General features: G+C 35.9%; 1 protein-coding gene across 1 annotated transcript; it reads left to right on the forward strand.

Annotated features, from left to right (window-relative positions):
* The first annotated feature begins 82 nt into the window (after window positions 1-82).
* On the forward strand, window positions 83-22472 carry LOC129265497 (L-2-hydroxyglutarate dehydrogenase, mitochondrial-like). Its single transcript, XM_064101952.1, has 10 exons — window positions 83-238; window positions 4924-5066; window positions 9071-9222; window positions 9539-9670; window positions 10591-10753; window positions 12585-12622; window positions 16803-16967; window positions 17642-17799; window positions 18808-18939; window positions 19652-22472. The coding sequence occupies exons 1-10, from the start codon at window positions 123-125 to the stop codon at window positions 19845-19847; spliced, it is 1395 nt and encodes a 464-aa protein (XP_063958022.1). The 5' UTR covers window positions 83-122; the 3' UTR covers window positions 19848-22472.
* Window positions 22473-25987: the final 3515 nt, after the last annotated feature.

Raw genomic sequence — 25987 nt, forward strand, 5'->3', positions numbered from 1 at the left:
CGTAACTCTAGAGCAGGCTGCACTGCCCCCTTGCATGTTTTTCATTTAATTTTCTTTTTATTTGTATAGTCCAATTCACCGTACCGGTACCAATACCTGTTCTATCCTTGACATTCACAAAAATGGGAAGGCTCAATATTATGCATTTGCTCCGAAAGCAGACTTGGGACAGATGTTTTCCGTTGTTAGCTTCACCAAATGGTTCTCTAAGTTCTGTTCGGTATTCTTCTAAAAATAGGTTTGTGGTGGTATTTCAGTTCTCAGCTGCGCCTTTGCGAACGCTGTCGCTAGTCATGCTAGTCTAGTCGCGAGCCGGGCCCGGTCTAACCCAGAGAGCTCCGAGCTCCCGCCCGCTGCGCGGGCGGGAGCCCAGAAGCTTACCGTGTATTTTACCATTGTCACCGGACTAGGGTGATTTATGGTCTAAATATTTCTCCAAATGAATTGTGAAAACAGAAAGTATACAATTACCACGATTATATGGATGAAGGTCTAACGAGTGGCAGATTCCTGACATCTGGGCACAGTCTGGAACCTCAAAAAAACGAAAAGTTCTCTCCTTCTACCCCGTCTCGATCGGCCATTTTTGTTAAAAATCGTAACAAAATGGCCGATCGAGACTGGGTAGAAGGAGAGAACTTTTCGTTTTTTTGAGGTTCCAGACTGTGCCCAGATGTCAGGAATCTGCCACTCGTTAGACCTTCATCCATATAATCGTGGTAATTGTATACTTTCCGTTTTCACAATTCATTTGGAGAAATATTTAGACCATAAATCACCCTAGTCCGGTGACAATGGTAAAATACACGGTAAGCTTCTGGGCTCCCGCCCGCTGCGCGGGCGGGAGCTCTCTGGGTTAGGCCCGGTCCAGAGTAGAGCCCGCCACTAGAGGCATGGGGCCCGTTTCTCAACACATGGACAAGTTAGTCATATCTTACTATATCCACCAACCACAGAGTTAGTTCCAATCTTACTAAACCTGTTTCTCGAAAGGCTTCCTAACTAGAATACCTTGATATCGATACTATCGGTAAAAAGAGCAGACGAGACGTAGCCTTAGTCACAAAATTGCATAATTTTCAAAAAGAAAAATTATGACAAAATTGCAAATATTATGATAGATTGGGAAATAAATCTTTTCAAAATAATAGCACAGGTGAATTATGCATCATACATACTTAGACCATGAAGACTGAAGCATTCAATTGCAGAGAAAATTAAATTATGAATAATTCATTTCATGACTAAAAAATCACTTGTGGACGTTGAGATGGGTACCCCCGGGATACCCAATTTTAATAGTTTACGAAAGTAAACCATAACGATTTTCTTTGTAAAATGATGATAATTATACGGATTTTTACGATTTCAAACGTCATCAAAATATAGATTAACGATACATTTTTAATCATTGATACCGAAAGATACGATATTGGACAAATTATATGCATGCATAAATTAGAGATAGAATTCATCCAACTGTTAATAGGGGTCTGAAAACAACAAATACGAGTTCAGTTATGGATGGCCTGACGTGGTAGAATCTTTATCGATTAAATCATTTTACTATTTCAAAATGAATGGTTTTGTGGCATTTACCAACAGTTTTTATAGTTTCTTTGTATTACAATTATCATTGAATGCATTAACCCACTTGTTTTGTGATGTAATTTCAACCTCTATGATTGATTATGTAAGATTGTAATTTTAAAATTTCTAGGCACTTTCGCATGTCATAGACATAGTCTACCCACGTGATGCCACTACGTCATTAAGAAAGAAGTTATGACAGGTTCGGAGGTGTCATAAATATTTAGTGAGGTTGTTGTACCCGATCTTGGTAAAGAAGGCTTCGTGAAACGGTTAGCGGACAAGTAGCTCACTATCTCCGATTTAGTCAAGAAGTTAGACTTATGACGGTGTTGAGAAACGGGGCCCCAGGGTTTTGGCGGCGACAGCTCCCTGCCCCCTGCATGCCCTGGGGCTGGGTTATTAGCCTACTAACCTTGTACTAGTACTACTAGTTTGAGTGGGTTAGCCTAGACAGCTGGCACTGGCAGCCGTCTGTTTCGAGGAGTTTTTTAACATTTTTATTTTTTAATTTCTCCTCGTACACCGACGGCTCGCTATCGTGCAGCCACCATTAGGGGGTTAACAATGCAAAATCCCCCCAACGGGGCTCATCGATTTTTGTCTTTATTTCATAAAAATAATAAATATATATAGTGAGTGATTGTATTACCGACCGGCCTTGTAATTCCGAACGCGCGCATCAGAAAATAATTTCATACGCTCAAAATTTTGCAACATCCAAAGAGAACTTGAATAGAAAGATGATAAAAAATGGTCAAAAACACATTTTCAAAGTCTTAATATTCTAAAAATAATAAAATATGGTCATCCGTGATTTTGTTGTTTTCTCAACTTTTCCCATAGAAAACACACGTTCGGTAATTATGACCAAAATATTTCACATGCGAAGAGGGGTCCGATTGGAAGCTAATAATGTAAAACGGAAAAACGATTTCGGCAAAATTTTTACATATTTATATTTTGTAGGTAATTGTGTATTTATGGTGAAAGTTTGGTGAATTTTATGAGAATAATGTGTTTGATATGATTGAATTCATGAAAAGTGTTCGGTAATACGATCCACTACCATAAAAAGAACTACCAAAATAAAGATTATTATTCTGTTTTGGCCTGAAATGCACCAAAACGGGGAAAATAAACTTAAAAGGGGGAAAAACAGTGACTTATTTCGGCTGTCGCGCAACTTCACTTCCCTGTTTTATCCGAACTTGATACATAAACATATGGCCATTGAGTCCCCTGTACAGATCGAGTTAGAACTTTGGTCTCTGTATTTGGTGAGTGGAGCCAACGGAGTTCAGCGGAACAACCAACATAACAGAGACCGAAGCTTTTGGTCTAGGTTAGCCTAGCCAGGAGGGTCCTGGAGATTAATGTCATATCACTGACATACTTAATCTCCACGGAGCCAGGGATGGGATGCCATTGCTCTACATGCACCAAGTATTTTGCCAACAATAATGTTGCTCCAAAATACTCTGATTACTGTACTCGTTTTCTGATGGTTTTGAGCCCAAACTTATGTACATGTAGAATAAATCATGGGCTACAATACCATTTAGACCTTTTCGCAGTAAAGAGTCATATTTTAAAATAATATTCTAAAAAAACTATTAAAAATATTAAAAGTAAAGGAGCGTTTACTCACAGTCTGTTATTGTCGCCATCTTGCCGTCTTTGTTATCGTCGCCTAGCTACAAAACGCGTATAGAGGGTGACAATATCATGAGCAGTGCTAACTTAGATTTTTTTAAATACTTGCATCAGCCAATAAATATCATGAATCTTACCTTAAATTTTATTTTAAGCTAAGAAAAAGAAGAAGAAAAAAAAAAGAGAGACATTAAACCAGCTAGGGTTGTAAGTGTTTGCACTGTTATAGTTTGCACACTAAGCATTTTGATGATTACTCACAACTAGCCTAGTTATGTACTGTAGGGAAATGGGACTTCCGGGAAAGGCTAGCGCTACAGCTATGGTTGTGTCTGAAGAGTTCTACTATCATAAGTGTTATATTTGTTGTTTACCTAAAACTATCCTGTTTGAAGTCTTGTTGTTTCTCCTGGTTAATTCTGGCCTTTTCAGGGTATCTTAGTTTGCTTCAGACACGATGTTTGTTGTTTACTTATCAATTAATATTGAAAGATTCATCTCTTAAAACCAATAAAATATTGTGAAATGCACAGAGTTAAACCTAAAAATGCAAAAGAACAAAAATCCTAATTTGACTTAAATTGACAGTTTGAGAGAGGGGTCTTTGGACACGCCCGAGTGCTTTCTGAAATGATTTTTCATCTTCAAACTGAAGTCAGTTTGAAGCCTTATAATTACCCTTTATTTTGATACTAATTTGTCACTGTGTTTGAAGAGCATTTAAGTGAATAAATTATAAATGATTGTAAAAAATCAGTTCTGATTACAGGTGTACCCAAACTTTTGACTGGTACTGTATATTCACAGAAAAGGGGCACTACGTTGACTTGGGGTACCATACCGAACAGTGCCACTTTTTTTCAACAGGAGACAAATCTGTGTAAATCTCGTTTTGCTAACTCTTTTCCTTGGACCTGGTCCTGATCATTGGGATAGCTTTCATGCTTTTTTTGTAGCTTTTGAAGAGTAAAAATAATTCATGAGGTCCTTGTCTATTGCTTGTAATACCACCTAACAATATTGCCAAGGTTTGCCGATAAAACACACCCACCAAATGTCACCTTCTCTGAGATTTCTATTGTATTATTTTCTTCAAACAAGTGGTAATTGGCACTGGGTTGAGTATCATCCTGTTTTAATCAAATATTTGTTGAATTAATTTGACAAACAGGGGCAGATCCAGGATTTTCCCAAAGGAGGGGGACACATTTTCCTGAGGAAAATTTGACAAGCAAAAAAAAAAGGGTTTTCAGAATTTAAGGTCATTTCGTCCACGAAAAATTGTAAAAGCAAAAAAAAAGTCCTCGCTTTCAAAGGGGGGGCACACTTGTGTTAAAACGGCAAATTTACATTACAAATTTTGATCATTCCTCTAAAGGGGGGGGGGGGGGGGGTTCACGGGCCAGATGTGCCCCCCGATCTGCCAGTGTTGAAAAATATGTTTGTTATGGAAAATGTAATGATTTTTTTTAACCATACACCCTGCTGAATGAATATATTTTGACAAATCGTATCTTCATTCACGTCACATTTTCATTCATATTATAATTGAAGGCTTGAATATTTGCATTGATCAAGTATTCATTGATATTCAACATATTTGTTTTTCCCATATAATTAGTGCTTACAATAGGCACTCCCCCTGATTGATTTTATTGTGTCTGATTTTTTTATCAGATCATACGCCACATCCCAAAGAAGTAATGATTTTGATGTGTGTATCGTTGGAGGTGGGATAGTTGGTCTTGCAACTGCTCAGGAGCTGATCTGGAGGCAGCCGAATCTTAAACTTGCCGTAGTGGAGAAAGAGTCTCAACTTTGTAAGTATCACTTATATCACTTTTTTATTATATGCCCGACCTGGATGGGAAGTATCATGGTATCACGCTCGGTGTCCGTCCGTCTGTCCGTTAACGTTTCCTTGTAAGTTTTTATGCAATAACTTAAGTTTGACTTAACCTAGGCTTATATAATTTGGTATGTATGATACTAGTATGGATTCCAGGAAGCCTACTGATTTGTGGTCCAAAGGTCAAGGTCACAGTGACATGTTTTCATCTTACCCTTCTGCAGTCCTTGTAAACGCGATAACTTTAGTTTGACTTATCCTAGGCTCATATAATTTGGTGTGTATGATACTAGCATAGATTCCAGGAAGCCTATTGATTTTGAAGTCAAAAGGTCAAGGTCACAGAGACATGTTTTCATCTTACCCTTCTGAAGTCCTTGTAAACGCAATAACTTCAGTTTAACTTAACCTAGGCTCATATAATTTGGTGTGTATGATACTAGCATAGATTCCAGGAAGCCTTTTGATTTTGAGGTCAAAAGGTCAATGTTCAAGGTCACACATTTTTTCCTCTTACCCCTCTGAAGTCCTTGTAAACACGATTACTTTAGTTTAACTTAACCTAGGCTCATATAATTTGGTGTGTATAATACTAGCGAGAATCCCAGGAAGCCTATAGATTTTTAGGTCAAAAGGTCAAATGTCAAGGTCACACTGACATGTTTTCATCTTACCCTACTGAAGTCCTTGTTAAGTGATAACTTTACATGTGGTTTGACTTAACCTAGGCTCAAATAATTTGGTGTGTATGATACTAGCATAAATCCCAGGAAGCCTTTTGATTTTGAGGTCAAAGGTCAAGGTCACGGTGACATATTTTCATCTTACCCTTCTGCAGTCCTTGTAAATGTGATAACTTCAGTTTAACCTAACCTAGGCTCAAATAAATTGGTGTGTATGATACTAGCATAGATCTAAGGAAGCCTATCGATTTTGAGGTCAAAAGGTCAATGTTCAAGGTCACACTTACATGTTTTCCTCTCACCCCTCTGAAGTCCTTGTAAACCCTATGGAATTTCAACAACACTACAACAGACCTCCCAACATGTTTAATATGATTGATTGATTTGAATTTGATATATTTCATTTCTCATGATAATACACAATGCAAAATGAATACATTCAAACAAACAAAAACTTAATGGATTTAATCACATAGTAAACAGGTATATAAATGTGAAATTATAAAAATGATAAGAAAAATATGTGAAAAAACAAAACGCTAAAAGGAGCTTGAAAGAGGTTATCCCAGTTGTACATTATAATTACAGAATACATATGCATAAAGAAGCATATAGAAAAGCACAAATAAAATTTATGAAGTAACTTGCCCAAGAAAAATCCTTAACAACTACCCCACCCCCCCCCCCCCATTTACATAACCAAACATTGCATTACTTCCATCTAAAATGTAGCTGAAATTATATCTTTTAATTAACTTTTGAATGCCGATAAAAATAAGCATTGTTTCATCTCCCTGGGAAGTTGGAGGAAAGAATCTGTGTTTTGACAGTCAAAGCATGGTTTCTCTGAATTGTCTTGCTTATCCCACTGCAAATTCCTATTAGAAATGCTGATTTTTTTTCTTTGTGTATTTTTTAAAATATAGATAATCCTTAATTATCAGTTTGAAAGGTTGGGAACTCTAACATATAGTACCAATACTTCATCTAAAATTGATATACCGGTACTCAAGAGAAGAGTTCTTGAAGAAAGAATTCATAGCAGATGAGTCTTCTTACAACACTCTTTCTTGAGAACACTTCTCTTGAAAATGTGCATTGTAGATGAAGTACCGGTACGGTGACACTATGTATCTTAAATTTGGGGGTTAGAGACAAAAAATCAGTTTAAATTCAAAGGTAATAGATCAGTTCAAAATCATGTCTTATTTCGAACGCTCTTCTTGAGGAAAAGAAACCACTGTGTCATATCAATTGCGAGACATTCTCACAAGATAGAGATCATTTGCTACCATGATCATTTCTCACTCATAATACTTCTTCTTTGTCATCTAAGTAGCAACGTAAATCAGTGCATATCCTTTATTTGCAAGGTTACTGACGGTATGCCAAATCAAAACATTACTTTTCTATATTTCAATTGATCATTTAAAGGAGAATGAAACTCTTGGAGCAAGTTAGCTTTTGTGAAAGCAGAAAAATCAAAGAATAAGATCAACAAAACTTTGAGTAAAATAGGACTAGCAATAAAAGAGTTATGAGCATTTGAATGTCGAGATCACTAATGCTATGGAGATCCTCCCATTGGCAATGCGACCAAGATCTGTGATGTCACACACGTACAACTCTCCCATTCGGACACTGAAAATATACCCCAAAACATCTCTTTTTGCTCATTCTAATCATATGACAAACGATTCATCAATGATATAATGTTGTGAAACCTCTGTACTTGTCATCTCATAAAGAAAACACCTAACCTTGTGATAGACTCTATAAAAGTGAGAATATAAGTGAAATAAGTACTAAAGTAATGAAGGAGTTGTACGTGTGTGATATCACAGATCTTGGTCGCATTGCCGATGGGAGGATCTACATGGCACTAGTGATCTCAATATTCAAATGCTCATAACTTTCTTATTATTCATTCAATCTTCCTCAAACTTTCAACAATATGTTTCTTTGATTTTTCTCTTTGATATGGATTCAGCTAGTTTCGAGGGTTTCATTCTCCTTTAATTCAACCATTTTTTGACAGGGCTTTATCAGTTTTTATCACTCTGAACAAAACTTTTATTGGTGTATTAAAATTGATCATGCAAGTGAATTGTTCCAGGTATCAGTCAAGTTGTTTTTTTGTAATATAGATAGTGGGTTCTAAAAAAAGGGAAACTAGATTTCCTGGCAAATATGTCACATTAATTCCTTCATGAGATATCAATGTTATTAGGTAAAGATTTGTTTCACTATTTTTATTCCATTCACATTCTATTCATATTATACTCAGTACGATTTAATTGTAGAAAATTGTGAATGCACAGATACGCACTATACAGTGCGTCCCACAGAAAACGAAACCGAGATTTACAGATGATTTATCATGCCTTAATCGCAATAATAGACAAATGACCTGTCATTGTAAAGTATAGGATCTCCTCTTTCATTTGAAATAACTTAGGTTATTTGTCATTCATGCATGAGTGAGCAAAAACAATTTGAAGAAAGGAAACCAAAATGTTTTTTCACATTTTTAAAAAGTTCAATATCTGTTCTTTAATTTGATACCTGAATTACAGAAAACGGTCAAGAAATAAAAAAGTTTTTGTTTGTTTGAAATAAGGCTTGAATTCCAATAATTTCATAAAGTGAAGAGGTTTTACAGGATAGCTTTTAGACTTACCACTCCGTTTTGTTGACGATCAGCCATGCAGAAAGTCTTGTTAACTATGCGATTGCTTCAGTGGGGAACTGGTGAAAACACGTATGTTTCTTGAAATTATTGAAATACAAGCATTGTTTCAAAGAAACATAACTGTTATTTCTTGACCATTTTCTGCGATTTGGCTATCAAATTAAAGAGCAAATAGAACTTTTTAGGCATGTGATTTTCTTTTTGAAATTTTGATACCCCCCGCCAAATGACTTATTGCTATCATTTCTTCATATTGTTTTTACTCACTCATGCGCGGACGAAAAATCTTGAATATTATACCAGCTAAAAGAGGACATCTAAGCTTTAGAATGATAGGTCATTTGACTATTGTATTTGTGATTAAGTTATGATAAATCATCGCTAAACCTCGGTTTAGTTTTTTGTGGGATGCACTGTATAATAATGACTTTTCTCTTGATATGACACCTCAATGTGACAGCACAGAAAGTATGCACAAACCAGTAAAAATGAATGGATTTTCCAGTATTAAAAAGCCAAATAAGAAATATTTAGACTTCTTGGGAGAGGAGACAAAAAAATGATAATCGTATCTCTTTTCATGAATTTTGAACTTTACAGCTTTGCATCAGAGTGGTCACAACAGTGGTGTTATCCATGCTGGGATTTACTACACCCCTGGGTCTCTGAAGGCTAAACTCTGTGTAGAAGGTTTAGAATTGGCCTACAAGTATCTAGATGAGCATAATCTTCCCTACAAAAGATGTGGAAAGGTATACTGATGTTAATTGTTTGAGCTAAAATAAATTTGTAAATTAGACTTCATGGTCCAATTATAGAAAACTGCCCCCCAAAATGAAAGACTCAATTGCTTCATGTGATTTAGAATGTATTCTATAATTCTTTTACAAAAAATATACTGTAAAGCTGACCCATTCTAAATTGATGTTTTAAAAAAGAAAATTTGATCAAAATGGCTATACCAGAGGCTTTTGATTATAAGCTGCAACAAGGTACTGAATCATGAAGCTACATAGTGCTATTTCAATTCCATGAAATTATTTTACTCAAAACTTTGTTCCTGTCCAGCTTATTGTGGCACGTAATGCAGAGGAAATACCAAGACTAGATGCACTGCATGAAAGAGGACAGAAAAATGGTGTGAAGGGACTAAGGATCATGAATTCAGATGAGATCAGAGAAGTGGAACCATATTGCAAGGTACAATTTTCTACAATGCTATGAATCCTGCATTTCAACAAGAATCATTTATCATAGTGTTGGTGATGCAATACAAGTAATCTTAGGGCCCTCTTACACACTTGTTGAAAGTGGATTGAGGCCAGCCTCACTCCACTGTCAACCTGTGTGTAACAGATCTCTCTTATCAAAATGCAGGACTGAGGCCAGCACAAAAAATTTGGACACCTTTTTATGTGGTGTGAATCCGGCCCAAGATGAGAGGGGGATGGGGTAGGGGCATTATGTATATGTTTAAGAGGAATGAAGATAATATGTTGGTTTTCAAATTCAAATTCAAATTCAATTCGGTTTTATTAAACAATACTCATCAAAAAGTCAGAAGACTAACAATGTGAGTTTACATTTTTTTTAAATACATAACAAAGAAATAAATAAATACATAACATGCAGTGACCATTAAAGAAGAAAAAAAATATACATTATGTTTAAAATGCAATAATAGTATTAGAAGAAATAGAATGAGCAGATGCATGTAATAAGACAGATTAAATTTATATATAGGGGCCTATATAAAAAAAAGCAGGTGAGGAGCAAGAAAGGGGAGCAAGAACGGCAAGAGTAAGCCTGTGAAAAGGTGAGAATAGAGAGAGGGTGTAGCAAAATATAAAGGAAAGAGGGGAAAAAGGAATGAAGGAGGAAAAAAGAAAGACCCACTAGTAAACAATAAATTGCAGATTACAAATATAATAATTATGTGTAACAAAAAAAAAGTGTAATTATTTAATTGTTTTTCAACAGGTAACATGTAATATGGAATAATGGAAGGTTTCTATACATGTACAAATGTGCTATATGTGCTTTTGCATGTTCTGTATGAAAGGGAGGGTATTTATATGTGTGTTTATTAAACTGATATGAATTTTCTGCTTTTACTTAAGGGTGTAAAGGCCATCCATTCTCCAAACACTGGGATAGTTGACTGGGGCCAGGTTGCACAATACTATGGCAAGAACTTTGAGAGGCTTGGAGGCAGTATCTTCACCAACTTTGAGGTTACAAACTTTGCCATGACAACAGAAGGCAAAACTGGCTCAAAAGAAGGTAACAAGTATTATTTATATAGAGCATTTTAGCGATACATTAAAAATGAATATCCCATAGGCTCCTGTACAAAATTTGCCATTGAATATGAGACCGTATTCAACAGTCTAGTGCGCATGCGCGAATGTATGAAATATACAATGCGTACAACAATGACAGCAGTACGATGCGCAGCATAGAGCACAATTACACTTAAACTTTGGTAAATTAGAAATCTGCCCCCTCCCCCTTTGATTTTCCTGATTTTTTTTTCATTGCAACTATTCTGCTTTCAAGATTCCTGCTGGTATAATTCAATATTTATTATTTTGTTGTTTCCAAAAGTAAAAGGTTTAACAGTCACTTTTTTCTAAATTATTTAAATGATTAAAAAATGTTTACTCTTTATTCATATTTTCCCCTGACAAAAGTTTTTATCTTTCCAGGCAATCATACTTTCGCAATGATCAATAAATGCATGTTTGAATTGTTTCAAAAATCAGTTATAGATGATGGTTCAAAGTTTTGGTTCAATTTGAATAATATTATACTATCTTAGAAGGCTGTTGTAGTGCTCTTTGGCTACACTGTCACCTAAACTTATAAATGCCAACCAAGGAATTTTTTCTGCCTAAAATTGGTCACTTTTATTCTTTAACACAAATCCAAACCTATTTCAAGGCAATGTCGACTTTCTCTCTCACATCGCTATCATAATTTCATGAAGATTTCATCTTGAATGGGAGAGGCTCACTTCATTATAACATGAAGGTATTCATTCTGCCTGTGATAGAATTCACTGAAAGAATCTATCTGGGTCGGCTTTTATGATTAAAAAATCTGAAGTTAGCGGGAAATTAAATCTGATAAAACAATATTCATAGCAGGATAATATATCTGTTGTATTTTAATACCACATTGCCTACTGGATTTGGATGGTCCCTAGACAAAGCCTTTGGGAATGACAGAATTCACCAGTCAAAGGGTGAATGAAGATGCAATCAATTGCATGCCTACTCTCCTCATATCATGAGGGAATTATTCAATTCAATCTTTCTTTCAATTTTCTCATTGCGATTTCTTTCAAAACTCCCTTGAATCTTCGAGATGATCTACTATCAACCTATGAATTACCAATAGAAAGGGAGAGAGGGGGTCGATTTATAAAACTTGAAGGTTGATAATATAATGATTTTACAAACTTTGTATTTTCTTTCATAAAGCAGTTATACTTGAGAAAAAAATTAGCAGTAGATATTAAACAGTGGGTACTATGGATAATTCTTGAATATCTCATATTCTATTTTGCTTTTATTCATAGCATGTTAACCCAAGGAATAGTATCGTCATTAATTTTTGGGTTGAAGTGTTATGATGAACTTGATATTCATGTATTTCTGTAATTTTGAATATCACTTTATGTGGCAACTTCCTTCCACCCTGCTAACTTATAATTTTGGACTGTAGACTATTGCGCTGTTGTAATTCAACAAAATACAAGTGACAAAACTAATATTTCTTGTGAAAATGTAAGTACATTTTGTCAGTTTACTCAGAAATTAATGCAAGATTGTGATATTATATCTGTCATAGGTGTTGGATGCATTTCAGGTTCAAAGATAATATACAATATGCCCCGTGTAAAAAGTATGGAGAAGATACTATACAAGTATATTGATTCATCCCATGATCTGGACCAAATTTAGATTGTCCTAGCTCTAAGTTTGACCTATCATCAGAGCTAAACGATGTCTGGATAGGCTGCACATGGCTGAAACTAATTTGATATCTTAATATCTTGCTATCTACTAATTGTACTTATTATTGTTTTTGTGTTTATTTATTTGTCAAGGTTTACAACATCCCGTGACCCTGCAAGCCAAGTCTGGTGTAAGTATACAGGAGATGTAAAGAAATTTCATTTTTTGCAATATTTATACCCATTCCAAACAAAGTTTGAAGGGGGTATTTTGGAATGTGGACGGTTGTTCAGTCAGGTGGTCTGGCAATTGGTCCATTCCAAAATCTTGCAGTTGGAACGACTTCCTCAGTTTGTATTTTTAACTAATTGTCATGAAATGTGGAACACACATTGTTTTGGGGGTAAAGATGTGCAAGACACATTTTTCACATGTGTCAGAAATTGCATTGCCATGGTAACAATACTTTGGCCAAAATTAGGTTAAAGTTTTACAGTTCAAATTACTTCCTCAGTTTTTTTTTACTCAATTCTCATGAAATTTGGCACATACGTTGGTCTTTAAGAAAAAATGTGCAAGACATATTTTTCACCTGTCTTGTAAATTGTGTTGCCATGGTTAGAATATATCATGGCCAAAAAGCCAGCAAATTCATTGCAGATCAAACTGCTTCTGTTTTTGGCCAGATTTGTCAGAAACTGTGTTGCCGTGGTAATGACAGTACGGGGGGGGGGGTCTTAATCATCAATGATCTTTTAATTATTTTAAACAACCTTGCATGAGTTTTGCCATAAAGCTCGAAACAAATCTATTCAAGTAGCTCTCCATTTTTCTGGAAGTACAAAGAAACTACGTACAGCTGCATTGGTGTGTTCTAACTGCCAGGTTCATGGATAACTTGACAAGTGATTTTTTTTTTAACTACTGTTAGTATTTCTTTCTGAAGGTTTCCATGGCGAAGAAGAATAGTGTAGTAGGTTTCACGGTACACCATGTATTCTTTCTTGGGCATATGTTGGTCCTGAAAAGGACCACCCAATCTCGACGTTTCGACAAGTGTGTTCTTGTCGTCCTCAGGAGAATGAGCAAAGTTTGTAAAAGCAGGCCTTATATACTCTGTCGAAGTGCCGTATACACGGTATCTCGCAGGGTACATGTCTCTGATTGGCTAGATAGGTCACATGACATCCACATGTGCGGACGTGGGTGACAACACACAAATTGGGCGCGCAAAACCAGCGACGACCGGAAATTGCTGTCAGTTATCATTCCCGCTAGGATTAGCATGAATGACAAAAGTCACCACTTCCGCCCATACACTGCAGTGCTCACACGTGTGTGGAATGTCCGGGTAGGCTAATTAGGCAAATTAGCCTCTTTGTCTAGAACGGTGAGCCAGATATTGCTAAGTTGGAGGCCGCTGTCTTGAGGAACAGTGTTATGTTCCTCAATCTCCAACGCTTCTCTGACTCTCCGTTGATACCAGTAGGGGACACGGGTGACCAGTCTACTCTCATCCCAAAGAATCCGGTGATCATGTGTATGGGCATGATCGATGATTGCAGATTTCTCCCTCTCGTCTCTCCTACCATGGGCCTTGTGTTCCTTAATCCGAGTGTTAAAGGAACGACCCGTCTCTCCGATGTAAACTTTACCGCATTCACAAGGAATTCGGTAAACTCCAGGGAGGTCCTTGGAGTTGCGCTTGTCCTTATGTGTAGTGAGGGCAGATTGAAGCTTATTTGAGGAACTATGACGAACCTCAATGTCGGCCGAGACACAACCGCCAGCCGAGACACAACCGCCAGCCTAGACACAACTTGCATCCTAGCAAAACTGTTGTCAACCTCAGTCAACGTCAGTTGTCGGAGAATGAACATCAGGTCCTCTCATTGGGACTTAATTTTGCTATGGCTCCTAAGCAAGTAAACCGAAAAGAATTCATCCAGAAGATTGAACCCAACCTCAGACATCTTACTCGGTCTCAATCAGACACAGTGCGTATCCAAATCTCACAAGTACTGACTTCGGTTAACCCACCTCGGCCTAACCTCACCAAAGCCGAGAAGTCAGGCCTTGCTAGTCTCCGAGAGGATAACTCCATTCATATTCTCAAGGCAGACAAGGGTAATGCTACTGTTGTGATGGACAGATTGGATTATGAGACCAAGGTTCAAAGACTACTGGATTCGGGGACCTATAGGAAACTTCCTAGAGACCCCACACCGGCCATCGAACGTAGGGTTAATGATAAGCTCCTCTCTCTCCAGAGGAAGGATGTCTTGTCTAGACCCATTTACCGACAACTCCGGAGCTCGTCTGGTCTATGTCCCATAATCTTTGGGCAACCGAAGATTCATAAACCAGACACTCCACTCAGACCTATTGTGTCTACTAGAGGATCTCCCACGTACGCACTGGCTCAGCATTTGACTTACATCTTACAGCCTCTTGTTGGTCAGGGCGTGCATCACGTGAGAAACTCTAAACATTTCGTTGAGCAGATCTGTCAGATGAACGTCTCTAACAATGACCTCCTCATCAGCTTTGATGTTGAGTCATTGTTCACAAGTGTACCAGTTAAGGATGCTTGCGCCATCATCCTTGAGAGATTGAAATTTGACAGAACTCTCCCTGACAGGACACAGTTGTCTCCTCTAGAGATCCATGACTTGCTTGAGATGTGCCTCAATTCCACCTCTTTCAGATGGAGAGACACATTCTACAGGCAAACGGAAGGGGCTGCCATGGGGTCTCCCCTGTCCCCAGTGGTAGCCAACATGTTCATGGAACATTTCGAGGAGACGGCTCTCCAGTCAGCAACCCACAAACCCAAAGTGTGGCTTAGATATGTGGACGACACTTTTGTGGTTTGGCAACACGGTGCTGAGGAAACTAGCAATTTCTTACAGCACCTCAACTCTCAACACGAGTGTATCAAGTTCACCATGGAAATGGAGAATGAGGGGTCTATCCCCTTTCTTGATACAAAGATTACGAGGACGGCACAGGGATCCCTATCCCATCAGGTTTATCGGAAACCTACTCACACTGATCGGTACTTGAACTATCGTTCATTCCACCACCCATCAGTGCTGAGATCCATCAACAAGACGTTAGTCAAACGAGCGCATGAGGTTAGTGACCAGATCCACCTGAGAGGTGAGCTTGAGCATATCAAACGTGTTTTGAAATGTAACAACTACCCCTCACATAAGATCTGCACTGAGCTTCCCCCCTCGCGGAACCCTCGTGTAGGACAACCCAAGGCGAGAGTCGTTCTTCCATATCTGGGAACAGCCTCTCACAAAATTCAGAGGATTTTGAGAGAAGCCGACATTGAGGTTCGTCATAGTTCCTCAAATAAGCTTCAATCTGAGAGACGGGTCGTTCCTTTAACACTCGGATTAAGGAACACAAGGCCCATGGTAGGAGAGACTAGAGGGAGAAATCTGCAATCATCGATCATGCCCATACACATGATCACCGGATTCTTTGGGATGAGAGTAGACTGGTCACCCGTGTCCCCTACTGGTATCAACGGAGAGTCAGAGAAGCGTTGGAGATTGAGGAACATAACACTGTTCCTCAAGACAGCGGCCTCCAACTTAGCAATATCTGGCTCACCGTTCTAGACAAAGAGGCTAATTTGCCTAATTAGCCTACCCGGACATTCCACACACGTGTGAGCACTGCAGTGTATGGGCGGAAGTGGTGACTTTTGTCATTCATGCTAATCCTAGCGGGAATGATAACTGACAGCAATTTCCGGTCGTCGCTGGTTTTGCGCGCCCAATTTGTGTGTTGTCACCCACGTCCGCACATGTGGATGTCATGTGACCTATCTAGCCAATCAGAGACATGTACCTGCGAGATACCGTGTATACGGCACTTCGACAGAGTATATAAGGCCTGCTTTTACAAACTTTGCTCATTCTCCTGAGGACGACAAGAACACACTTGTCGAAACGTCGAGATTGGGTGGTCCTTTTCAGGACCAACATATGCCCAAGAAAGAATACATGGTGTACCGTGAAACCTACTACACTATGTTAGTATTTCATTCTTTATTAGAAGAAATAAACTGAAATTTAAGCGCAGGATGAACTATCAGTACTTTATTTGTACCTTATTTTTGCAAAGGGATTCAACTAGATTGCAATATATCAGTTGTAAAAAGGAGAAATTATTATATTTTTACATTTCTAATAACCAGATTATGAACCTCTTCTGATTGCTTGTGGTCAATGAAAACTGTAAATCCAATATTTAAAATATAGTTATTCAGGGGTATTCAAGTAAATTTGGTTAATATTTCAAGAAATATTTGTACAGATTTTTGACCAATGATCCTTGTATCCTCTAAACAGAAATCACTGAGATGCAGGTATGTGGTGACCTGTGCTGGTCTTTACTCTGATCGTGTAGCAGAGATGTCTGGCTGTAGCAAGATTCCAAGGATTGTGCCTTTCAGGGGCGACTACCTCCTACTCAAATCAGAAAAAAATTACCTCGTAAATGGCAATATCTATCCAGTAAGTTCATTTTTGTTTCTGAAGTATAAGAAGGTATAGAGGAAGAGGTCGAGAGAGGCAGAGATGGGCGGATATGGAGGAAGAGATAAAGAGAGAGAGAGAGAGATAAAAGACAGAGAGAAGACTGTTGAGAAGAGAGAGACAGTAAGAAACATGAGACTGAGTGTGTGTGTTAAAGTTTCATCATATGCTATCTGTTAAATATCCATGTATATCCAGCTACACACAAGCCCAGTTGGAACTATTCAGAGAAATATTATTCAAAAATGATACAAATAATTAAACAAAGTTGATGAGAAAATATTCATTATTAAACAATGAGGTAAACTGCCATAAGTATTTATGGAGGCATGCAATAAACTTGCATCCAAGACATTAAATGTTTGTTTATTTAAGCCAATTTTTCTGAATGAAACCAAAAGACAGATCTATATTTGTCTATTGAAAAATCTACATTGTAATCATTTCAATGGTATCCCTGTAGAAATTTAGAAAAAAAAGACAAGTCAGATTTAAGGGATCTTTTCATTAATATTGTGACCTATCCCAGAAAAGAATTGATAGAACCTTCAGCTTTATGAAGGTTTGTGATGAGATTTATATTGTCGTAGTGGTCATTTGTTTATCATTTTCATTACATCAGTGGTATTTCAAAATGGCTTTTTTTTCAACAGGTTCCCAACCCCAAGTTTCCATTTCTCGGTGTACACTTCACTCCTCGAGTTGATGGTAGTATATGGCTGGGTCCTAATGCTGTTCTAGCACTGAAAAGAGAAGGTTACAACCTTCTTGATTTTAGTTTGAAGGACATGATAGATGCTGCCTCATTTAGGTAAGGATGTAATTATCTTTTCTTGAATTGAGATAATCCATTAGGGCTATATGATGTATATGATATATTTGAATTTACACCCGCCCAATCACAAACATACCCACAAGATATTAAGACAGGGTCAAACCTCAAAATGCCTTTTAAGTCATTTTATATGTGACCTGTCACCCCAAAACGAACAATAAGTCACCCAAAATGAATTTCGGTATTTTTATCGAGCTTGATCTAACACACCATTTAAAATTATGTGTAACTTGTCAAAATTGATAAAAAGATAACCCCCTCAAGTGATTGACTGAATGTAGAAGAAATTCAGAGAGATTCAAAGAATAAGGAGAAAACAAGGTTTAGAGTCTGGGTTCACTCATGCATGAGATGTTCACACTGTGCAATCTCTTAAGAACTTCCAAGCTGTCCTGAAAAAAAACTCTTGTGAATCATCTTTTCTTTACAACTTCAAATTATAGCAGTATGAAGAACAAGAGCACTCTTTCAGATGAGCTAATTTTCAAATTTTTACTTTTTAGAGACGAAGTTATAGTTAAGCTTTTTACAGAGAACCTCCTCTGGCAACATAGTGATGCCAAAGTTACAGATTGGAACCACATAAAACATCCCATGGAACTGCCATTTAACTGACATTGTAAGAGTTATTGTTGGTCATATAAAGATCAACAATAAGAATGATCATAAATTTTCTGACAACAATCACCAAATGCTATTTCTAAGATGATTCTGGGTCCATTCAGAGTGAAATGACTCTTCAAAAGTTAGAAAATTGTATTCCTATGTAAAAATACAGTAATATTTCTGTGATACATAACGAAGACAAAACATCTTATTCTGTGCAATGTTGTTGTTGATGTGACTTATTGTATGTATTACTCTATGTGTTTCATGATTTTATTTCTTTACTTTGGAACTGAATGTATTTCAGCCAATGGGCTGTCATGATCAGTGAGTAAAACCATGCTTCTACTATTTTTAATAATAAATTTATACCTCCAGTGGTCTGAGAAAACTTGCCTTCCGCCATCTTGGATATGGACTTGGAGAGATGTACAGAGGATTCAACTATGCAGCTCAGGTCAAACTTCTTCAGGAGTACGTCCCTGATCTCAAAGTCTCTGATGTCACAAGGTGAGTGATAGAATGATGGGATAAATGAATTAATGAATGAATGTAGGGAGGGATAGAGGGAGTGAATCATTAAATGATAAAATAATTCAGTGTAAGGAGGGAAAGGATATTTGATGGATGGATGGATGGATGAATGGAGGGAGGAAAAAAAATGGATCATTAACTGATAACAGCACTGATCTAGCTCCTTGAGTCCGTGATCTCGAAATTATCTGATGCCATGAGGTGAGTAACAGATTAAAGTGATAAATGGATGGACAGATGAATGGCAACTTGTCTCATTGGCAAGATGGTTAGATGGATTAGATTGATGGAAAGATGGGTAGGTAGATGGTTAGATAGAGGAAGAGGGATGGAGGGATCGAAAGATAAATCAGTGAATACATCACCCGTCAAGCTCTTTGAAAATTATTTCCGTGACATCAAAGTTTCTGATGCCACATGGTGAGTGATAGAATGAAGGAATGAACATATGGATAAATGTAAGAACGGTAAGATGTATAAATGGATCATACAAATCAATTGAACAGTCAAGCACTAAGCTCTAATCTGTTTTGGGTCCCAGGTCACCAGCTGTGCTTAAAGTCATGCACATCTTTTGAACATATTTGTGAAACACCACCCTATTCTTAGTTTTCAGATGTGGCAACTGGTCTCATTGGCAAGATTTCAAATTTTCCCTGCTCTTTAATTGTATGTTCTTCCTTTACAGGGGTCCCTCTGGAGTCAGAGCTCAGGCACTGGACACAGACGGCAACTTGGTGGACGACTTTGTCTTTGACATCGGAGTTGGTGGAATAGCATCTAGGGTACTTCACGTCCGGAACGCTCCTTCCCCTGCGGCCACCTCCTCTCTCTCCATAGCCAAGATGGTTGTTGATAAGGTGCAGGACACCTTTAAAATATGAAGCCCGGAGGAGACAGCATGACAAGATATGCAAATTTATATTGTTCAGACATGATGAGAAAATTTGCCTATCAACTATAAGAGGCTTTTTCCAAAAATTCATGGACAAAGTGATGGAATCATATGAGTATTTTTATGATACTGAAGAGATTCTCCAACAGAGTTTTGAACATGTCATATTTCATATATTTTAAGGTCAAATGTGTTGATTCTTATAAAGGGATCCTTATCTCATGATGTAGAGATAGTACAGGTAAAATTAGGCCCAAAGACAAAGTCATTTTCATTTTGCAAGGCTTTTTATGGGAAAAATAGTCAAGTTGAGGACACTAAAATGCGACATGCTCAAACAGGGTATACATGTTATGCAACTAATCAACATATTTCATATGTATTTTGCTCTCATTGTTGTAATTATGTTGCTACTGTGTCAAGTATGCAGGGAATAGCAAAAATTGCAAATACATTGTAACTAAAGGTTTCAAATTACTCATTTCCAAAGTGGAACATGCGTTACTCTTGGTGTCCACCTTGTTTTGGGGTAACAAATGTTCCAAAGTGCAGCTAGAATGTGGACTAGCAAATGAGATACCTTAGTAAAACTTCTTCAATTTGAAGAACTCCTTGAATAATGGATAAACAATGAGAAATTGCTTTCAAAATCTACTAAATGTAATAAATTCTGGGTACTAAATTAGGGGAAATATTTGGTGTCCATGGTAACACGTGTTCTGCATCCATATACAGAAATCTGTATAGCACAAAGTTCTATAAAAACAGATTAATAAAATCAATCCAAAATAGATTTTTTTAAATGTGGCAGCCATTTTCATTTTGGTGTCCACGTTTGGACACTGTTTAACAAATGTTCCACGCATTTTCAGAGGTAGAAAAAATCTGCGAAGAAATTAACACAGCCATGGTTTACTGGCAGAATACAATCATATGTAACCACAAACTAAAAACTTTGAAATGTTGAACTTTTGCATGAAGAAATTTAGCTAATTCTCTAACTCATGTAATATTTGTTATGGTGGACACCAAGCATAATTCATAAAAATGCAAATAGAAACCCATACATAAGAAAAAATTCAAAATATGTTCATATCATTGGAGACCGCTTGAACTACCTCCCCTGGTTATATGGATATCTCATGAATGTTTATTGATAAATTAGTGTGTTCAGAGCATTTTATGAAGGAATTTATATTTTTAGTCTGAGGTTACACTTTCCCTCTCCAGTATTGTAAAACTACTCATATTTGTGCAAACTTTATGACAATGTAAATGGGTCTATATATGTTTTTTTTTTTTTTTTTTTTTTTTAGCCAGATGACAAAATCATGTCTCTTGACTCGGCAAACTATTGTAGCCACATATCCTATTTACATTGTAAATAATATGTTGCTTGGCTTTGTTGATGATATCATATCATGTCTGAACATGCCTTCCGGATCCTCAGAGAGAGAGAATTTAATGCTTTGTATTTACACACCTAATGTAATCTTGATTCACTTGCAATGTAGATGAATCAATTTTACATTTATTTTTGCAAGCATATTTTCAGCTTACCGGTAATGAACAGAAGGACTTAAACTCAAATACTATGATTTGAGAAAAGTGATGTTCATTCATTTTCTACCATGCAAATGTACCTAGATGTGATAAAGTGATATTATGCCTTTAAGAAAAATTGATGGATTTATGATTTTCAGAATCTGTAGGTAGGTGTTATAGATTATATTGGTAATAGAATTGCAGTGGCCAGAAGCTGAGTTTCGTCCTGTGTGCCAACATTTGATTTTTTAGATAGAAAAGTTACACACTGCCATACAACTCAAAATATACATTTACTCCACGTAGATATGGATGAATGTTTGATATTTTAGTGTAATGCTAATTGTTTTTCTTTTGTCTGCCTTGTCCATATTGATTCCATGGATAAACAGAAAATAGGAGAAATTTGTCTGTTGTCAAAGGTGATTTATTTGGAATATGAATGTCAACAAAAGTCATGAATCATTTGTGGCAACGTTTTTATTTTTGATAAAATATAGAAATGGTTTGCAAATATTTTGTGAATCCTGTTTATAATTGACCTTCATAACCACCTTGTATACAAGGCAAAAATTTGAGCCTAAAGTATGATGGAGATATAGTGTTTGAAGACCATTTTATAGCATTTACATCCTTTAAAAATTATTTGCCTCTGGCCATATCAGATATGGCTGAATTCTGATTCCATCTCTGTGTCTCACTATGAACTAAGATAATGATATTGGGCAAACAATATGAATTTCATTGACAATAATAGGTGAAAAAAATCTCAAACTCAATCTGAAATACAAATGAATTTCATTAAATGAAATGTTTTTCTTTTGTGAAAGAAATGAAGTGAAATATATCTATAGAAGTCTTCTTTGAGTCTTAGACTGCTCTGACTTGCAGGAAGACGAAAAAAATTGTGGCAAAATTTTATTGTGGCATTGGTAAAAAAAACTTACCTACATATAGTCTTACAAATACAGATGTAAGCTGTACCTCATGAAAATGGAAAATGCACTTAATATTATTAAACAATTGTATTTTATACTGTACATTAAATAGCTTTTATCCGATGTATGTTAATTTGTATAGAGAGTTTATACAGGTTGATTTCTTGTTTTGGGGTTCAGTGTGTGATTTAGTAAGACGGGTGCACTATGATATAGAAAAAGGAGTGTAGATAGATTAGTCATTCCAGTACATCGAGAAGTGAAATTCTATTTCATTAATGTTTGTACAGTATACATCATGTAAATTGCAATGAATTCGTGGAAATGTCTGAAATATTTATAATTAGATTTAAATGAAATTAATTGTCATTATAAGGTCAAGAAAATTATGCAAAGATGAAATATAGATGAATTAGTTTAACGGTGCAAATCCGGGATTGTAAAAACATGTAGTTGTTTGAATCATAGACTATTCAAATTTGATTGGGATCACATAAACAATGACCTCTCAACCATGATCCATGTTGCGTCCGTGAAGGTGTAACAGGGGCTTAACCCAGGGCCAATCCCCTCATCTCCCCTCTCAATCAACCCCCTACAGTATAACATTTTTGAGTGATGCCTTGCTTTTTCAAGGCAGTAATAAAAAAAGGAAAATCTAGATGTTGATGAAGAGGGGAGCCAGGGGATTGGCACTGGGTTAGGGATAAGTAGTCAAGAGGCCCTCTATGTTAGCTTTGGGATAGATGGCTTCTGTACTACTGTATTGGGGGCACTTGATGGATTTGGATGAACGTAGTCACCTTATTTTATTATTGTTACTGCACACTGTTGCCATATATTAACACATATTAACTGTATTTGAGAACACAGTACTATAAAACAAATATATAGGTAATAGCAATGTAAATGATTATATATATATATTTCTCTACATCTGTGTTTAAGGCAAATTTTTTCGTCTTTCGTTGTTCGTAATGCGCCTTAATGCCCTCTACCTTCGTCTTTACGTCTATATGTGTATTATGACGGAATAAACACATTCATAGACTTCGCCCTTACGTAGGATGCAGGCATATATTTATATATATACATATTTACACTATTTTGTGTCATTTGCATATTGGTGTGAGGTTGAGTGTGTGTATTATATTAGGATAGGTACTTGAAATGTCTACAAGAACAAGAATGTATTTCCTTTGATTCAAACACACATGCACAAAAGTATTTAATGTTATTTTATTTAAGGAATGTTATGAAATTAGAAAATGTGACCTACATGTGACTGTCTCAGAGCAATGATAAATTAATTTTGTTGACAATCGTAATATGTTTCTTTAAAAAAAGAAATTTCACCAACTAATTTCATGAAAGATAAGCCTGTAGAAATATCATCAAATGATTTTTGGGACTATGTATTTGCATAAGGTAGTAAACTTTGTATGAATTTTGTAACTTTATGCATCACTGTATAAGTTATTGATGTAATGTACACTTCTTTTATCAATGTCACATTATTTGAAAAAGAGTGAATTCTGGTAAAATTATGTAATGTTATTAATATGATGCTCTTCTTTAATGAATTACCTTTATTGTTTCCATTATATATCTTCCTATAGTATCAGAAACTAAATGGCATTTGATAGCTAGTTTACAAATACACACTATGTTCCAGTACAAAATATATAATTGATTATGACTTGACTTAGGACTAATCGAGCTCAAAGATATGTAGCCATCTTGTGAAATTGAAACCAAAAACTATGCAGCTCTCTTGTTGAAAAAAAAATCATATTTTGGCTGTGTAGATTTATTTATGGATTTGAAGCTCATAATAGCTGTGCCACTTTATTTGTGAAATTTAAGCTGGCAATAGCTGTGTAGTTCTGTGGTATTTCAAAGATTCAAGCTCATATATCACTTTTTAGTGATGTATCCATTTATAAGCTGGCTTTATAGTCTTAAGCCAACTCATCATCAATGATGTGTTCGTACCTAATCAATCTATTCAGACAACGTGGTCTGGACAAGCCTGTGTATTAAAATTCACAAATGAATATTCACTGAAATGATATTTATGAAATAGATCTAGTATTTTCATAAAATCATGTTATTTGAAGTGTACTATAAAGGTCTTGATTTTTTCATGTATGGAATTATCTATGTGCAATGTGTAACATTGGGTCTAATATTTATTTCAGGGATAGTACTGCTATTTCCTTTTTAAAATTTGAAATTCAAACTTTAAATTTCTTGTGAAGTAACAAGCACATTCAGTCAACATTTTCTGTGTGACACTACTTGAAGTCTTTGTGATTATTATGTGACTTTTGTCATGGTTTTTACACAATGTCATATTGAAATCAGACATTCATGATTGTATATTTATACTGTGAATGTTACCCACAATTATAATCAGTACTAATTTCCATAATTATAGAAGGGTTGAATTTTATTCAATCATGAAATATAAAAAAACATTGAAAGAAATTATTATTTTCAGTGAAGTGCATGATGCAGCTTAATATGGTTATGCTCTGATACTTGAGAAAACATATTTTGAAATTCCTTCCTTTTTTTTACTTAAATGACAAGTCCACCCGCAAAAAAAGTTAATTTGAATGAAAAGAGAAAATTCCAACAAGCATAACACTGAAAATTTCATCAAATTGGATATAAAGTAAAAAAGTTATGACTTCAGTTTAGCTTAGTTTCACAAAAAATTATGCACATTCTGATTGGTGTGCAAATGAGGGGACTGATGATGTCACCCACTCACTATTTCTTTTGTATTTTATTATATGAAATATGAACTATTCTAATTTACTCCTCATTGTCCTGTAAAACAAAGTTTTATTCCTCCCTAAACATGTGGTATTACCTCTTATGGTTCAGTCAAGTTGTCCTAAATATCAGATCTGTACAAATTGAAATATTTTGTAGTTCAAACAATAAAAAGCAAAAGAAATAGTGAGTAAGGGATATCATTGACTCTCATTTGCATGTAACTGTGTTGTGCATATAACTGTTTTGTGAAATGTAAGCAAAAATTCAAAATGTCCTAACTTTCTTATTTTTCATCCAATTTTGATGAAATTTTCTGCATTTTGCTTGTTTGATTTTTCTCTATTCAAATCAACATTTTTTCTAGGGTGGACTTGACCTTCAAAATATAGCTCATATTCAATACAGGAAAACTCTTTTCTTGATTTCTGATTGAATATCAGAATAAAATGAAAGCACCGAACATTGGTATTTCATTTATATGTTTGCATGGCAGTTTTTGCTTTTTACTCTTCTGTTCCATGTAAATGAATAGAATCGTGTGTTTAAATAATATTGGTAAACCTAGTTGGTAAATGATTTGTTTGGAATTGTACATTATTGTCTTGTTCATTTTCTACTTTTATACTCAATGAAATTGATTATTAACAAACAGGACTTCATCATTACATTGCAACCAATAATATAAGAAACATTTATTTGATGTATAAATATAATCTCACATCTTAGTATCACCTTTTGAAGAATTTGTGCATTTCAAAGTAAATGTAAATTTCTGCTTAATTTTTATTCCAAATAAAGAGGTCTTACTACTTTTTGTTGTTGTTTCATTGCATGCTGAGACAAAACATATATTTGTTAT

The sequence above is a fragment of the Lytechinus pictus genome, chromosome 7 (assembly GCF_037042905.1).
Source record: "Lytechinus pictus isolate F3 Inbred chromosome 7, Lp3.0, whole genome shotgun sequence".
Classification (NCBI taxonomy): Eukaryota; Metazoa; Echinodermata; class Echinoidea; order Temnopleuroida; family Toxopneustidae; genus Lytechinus; species Lytechinus pictus.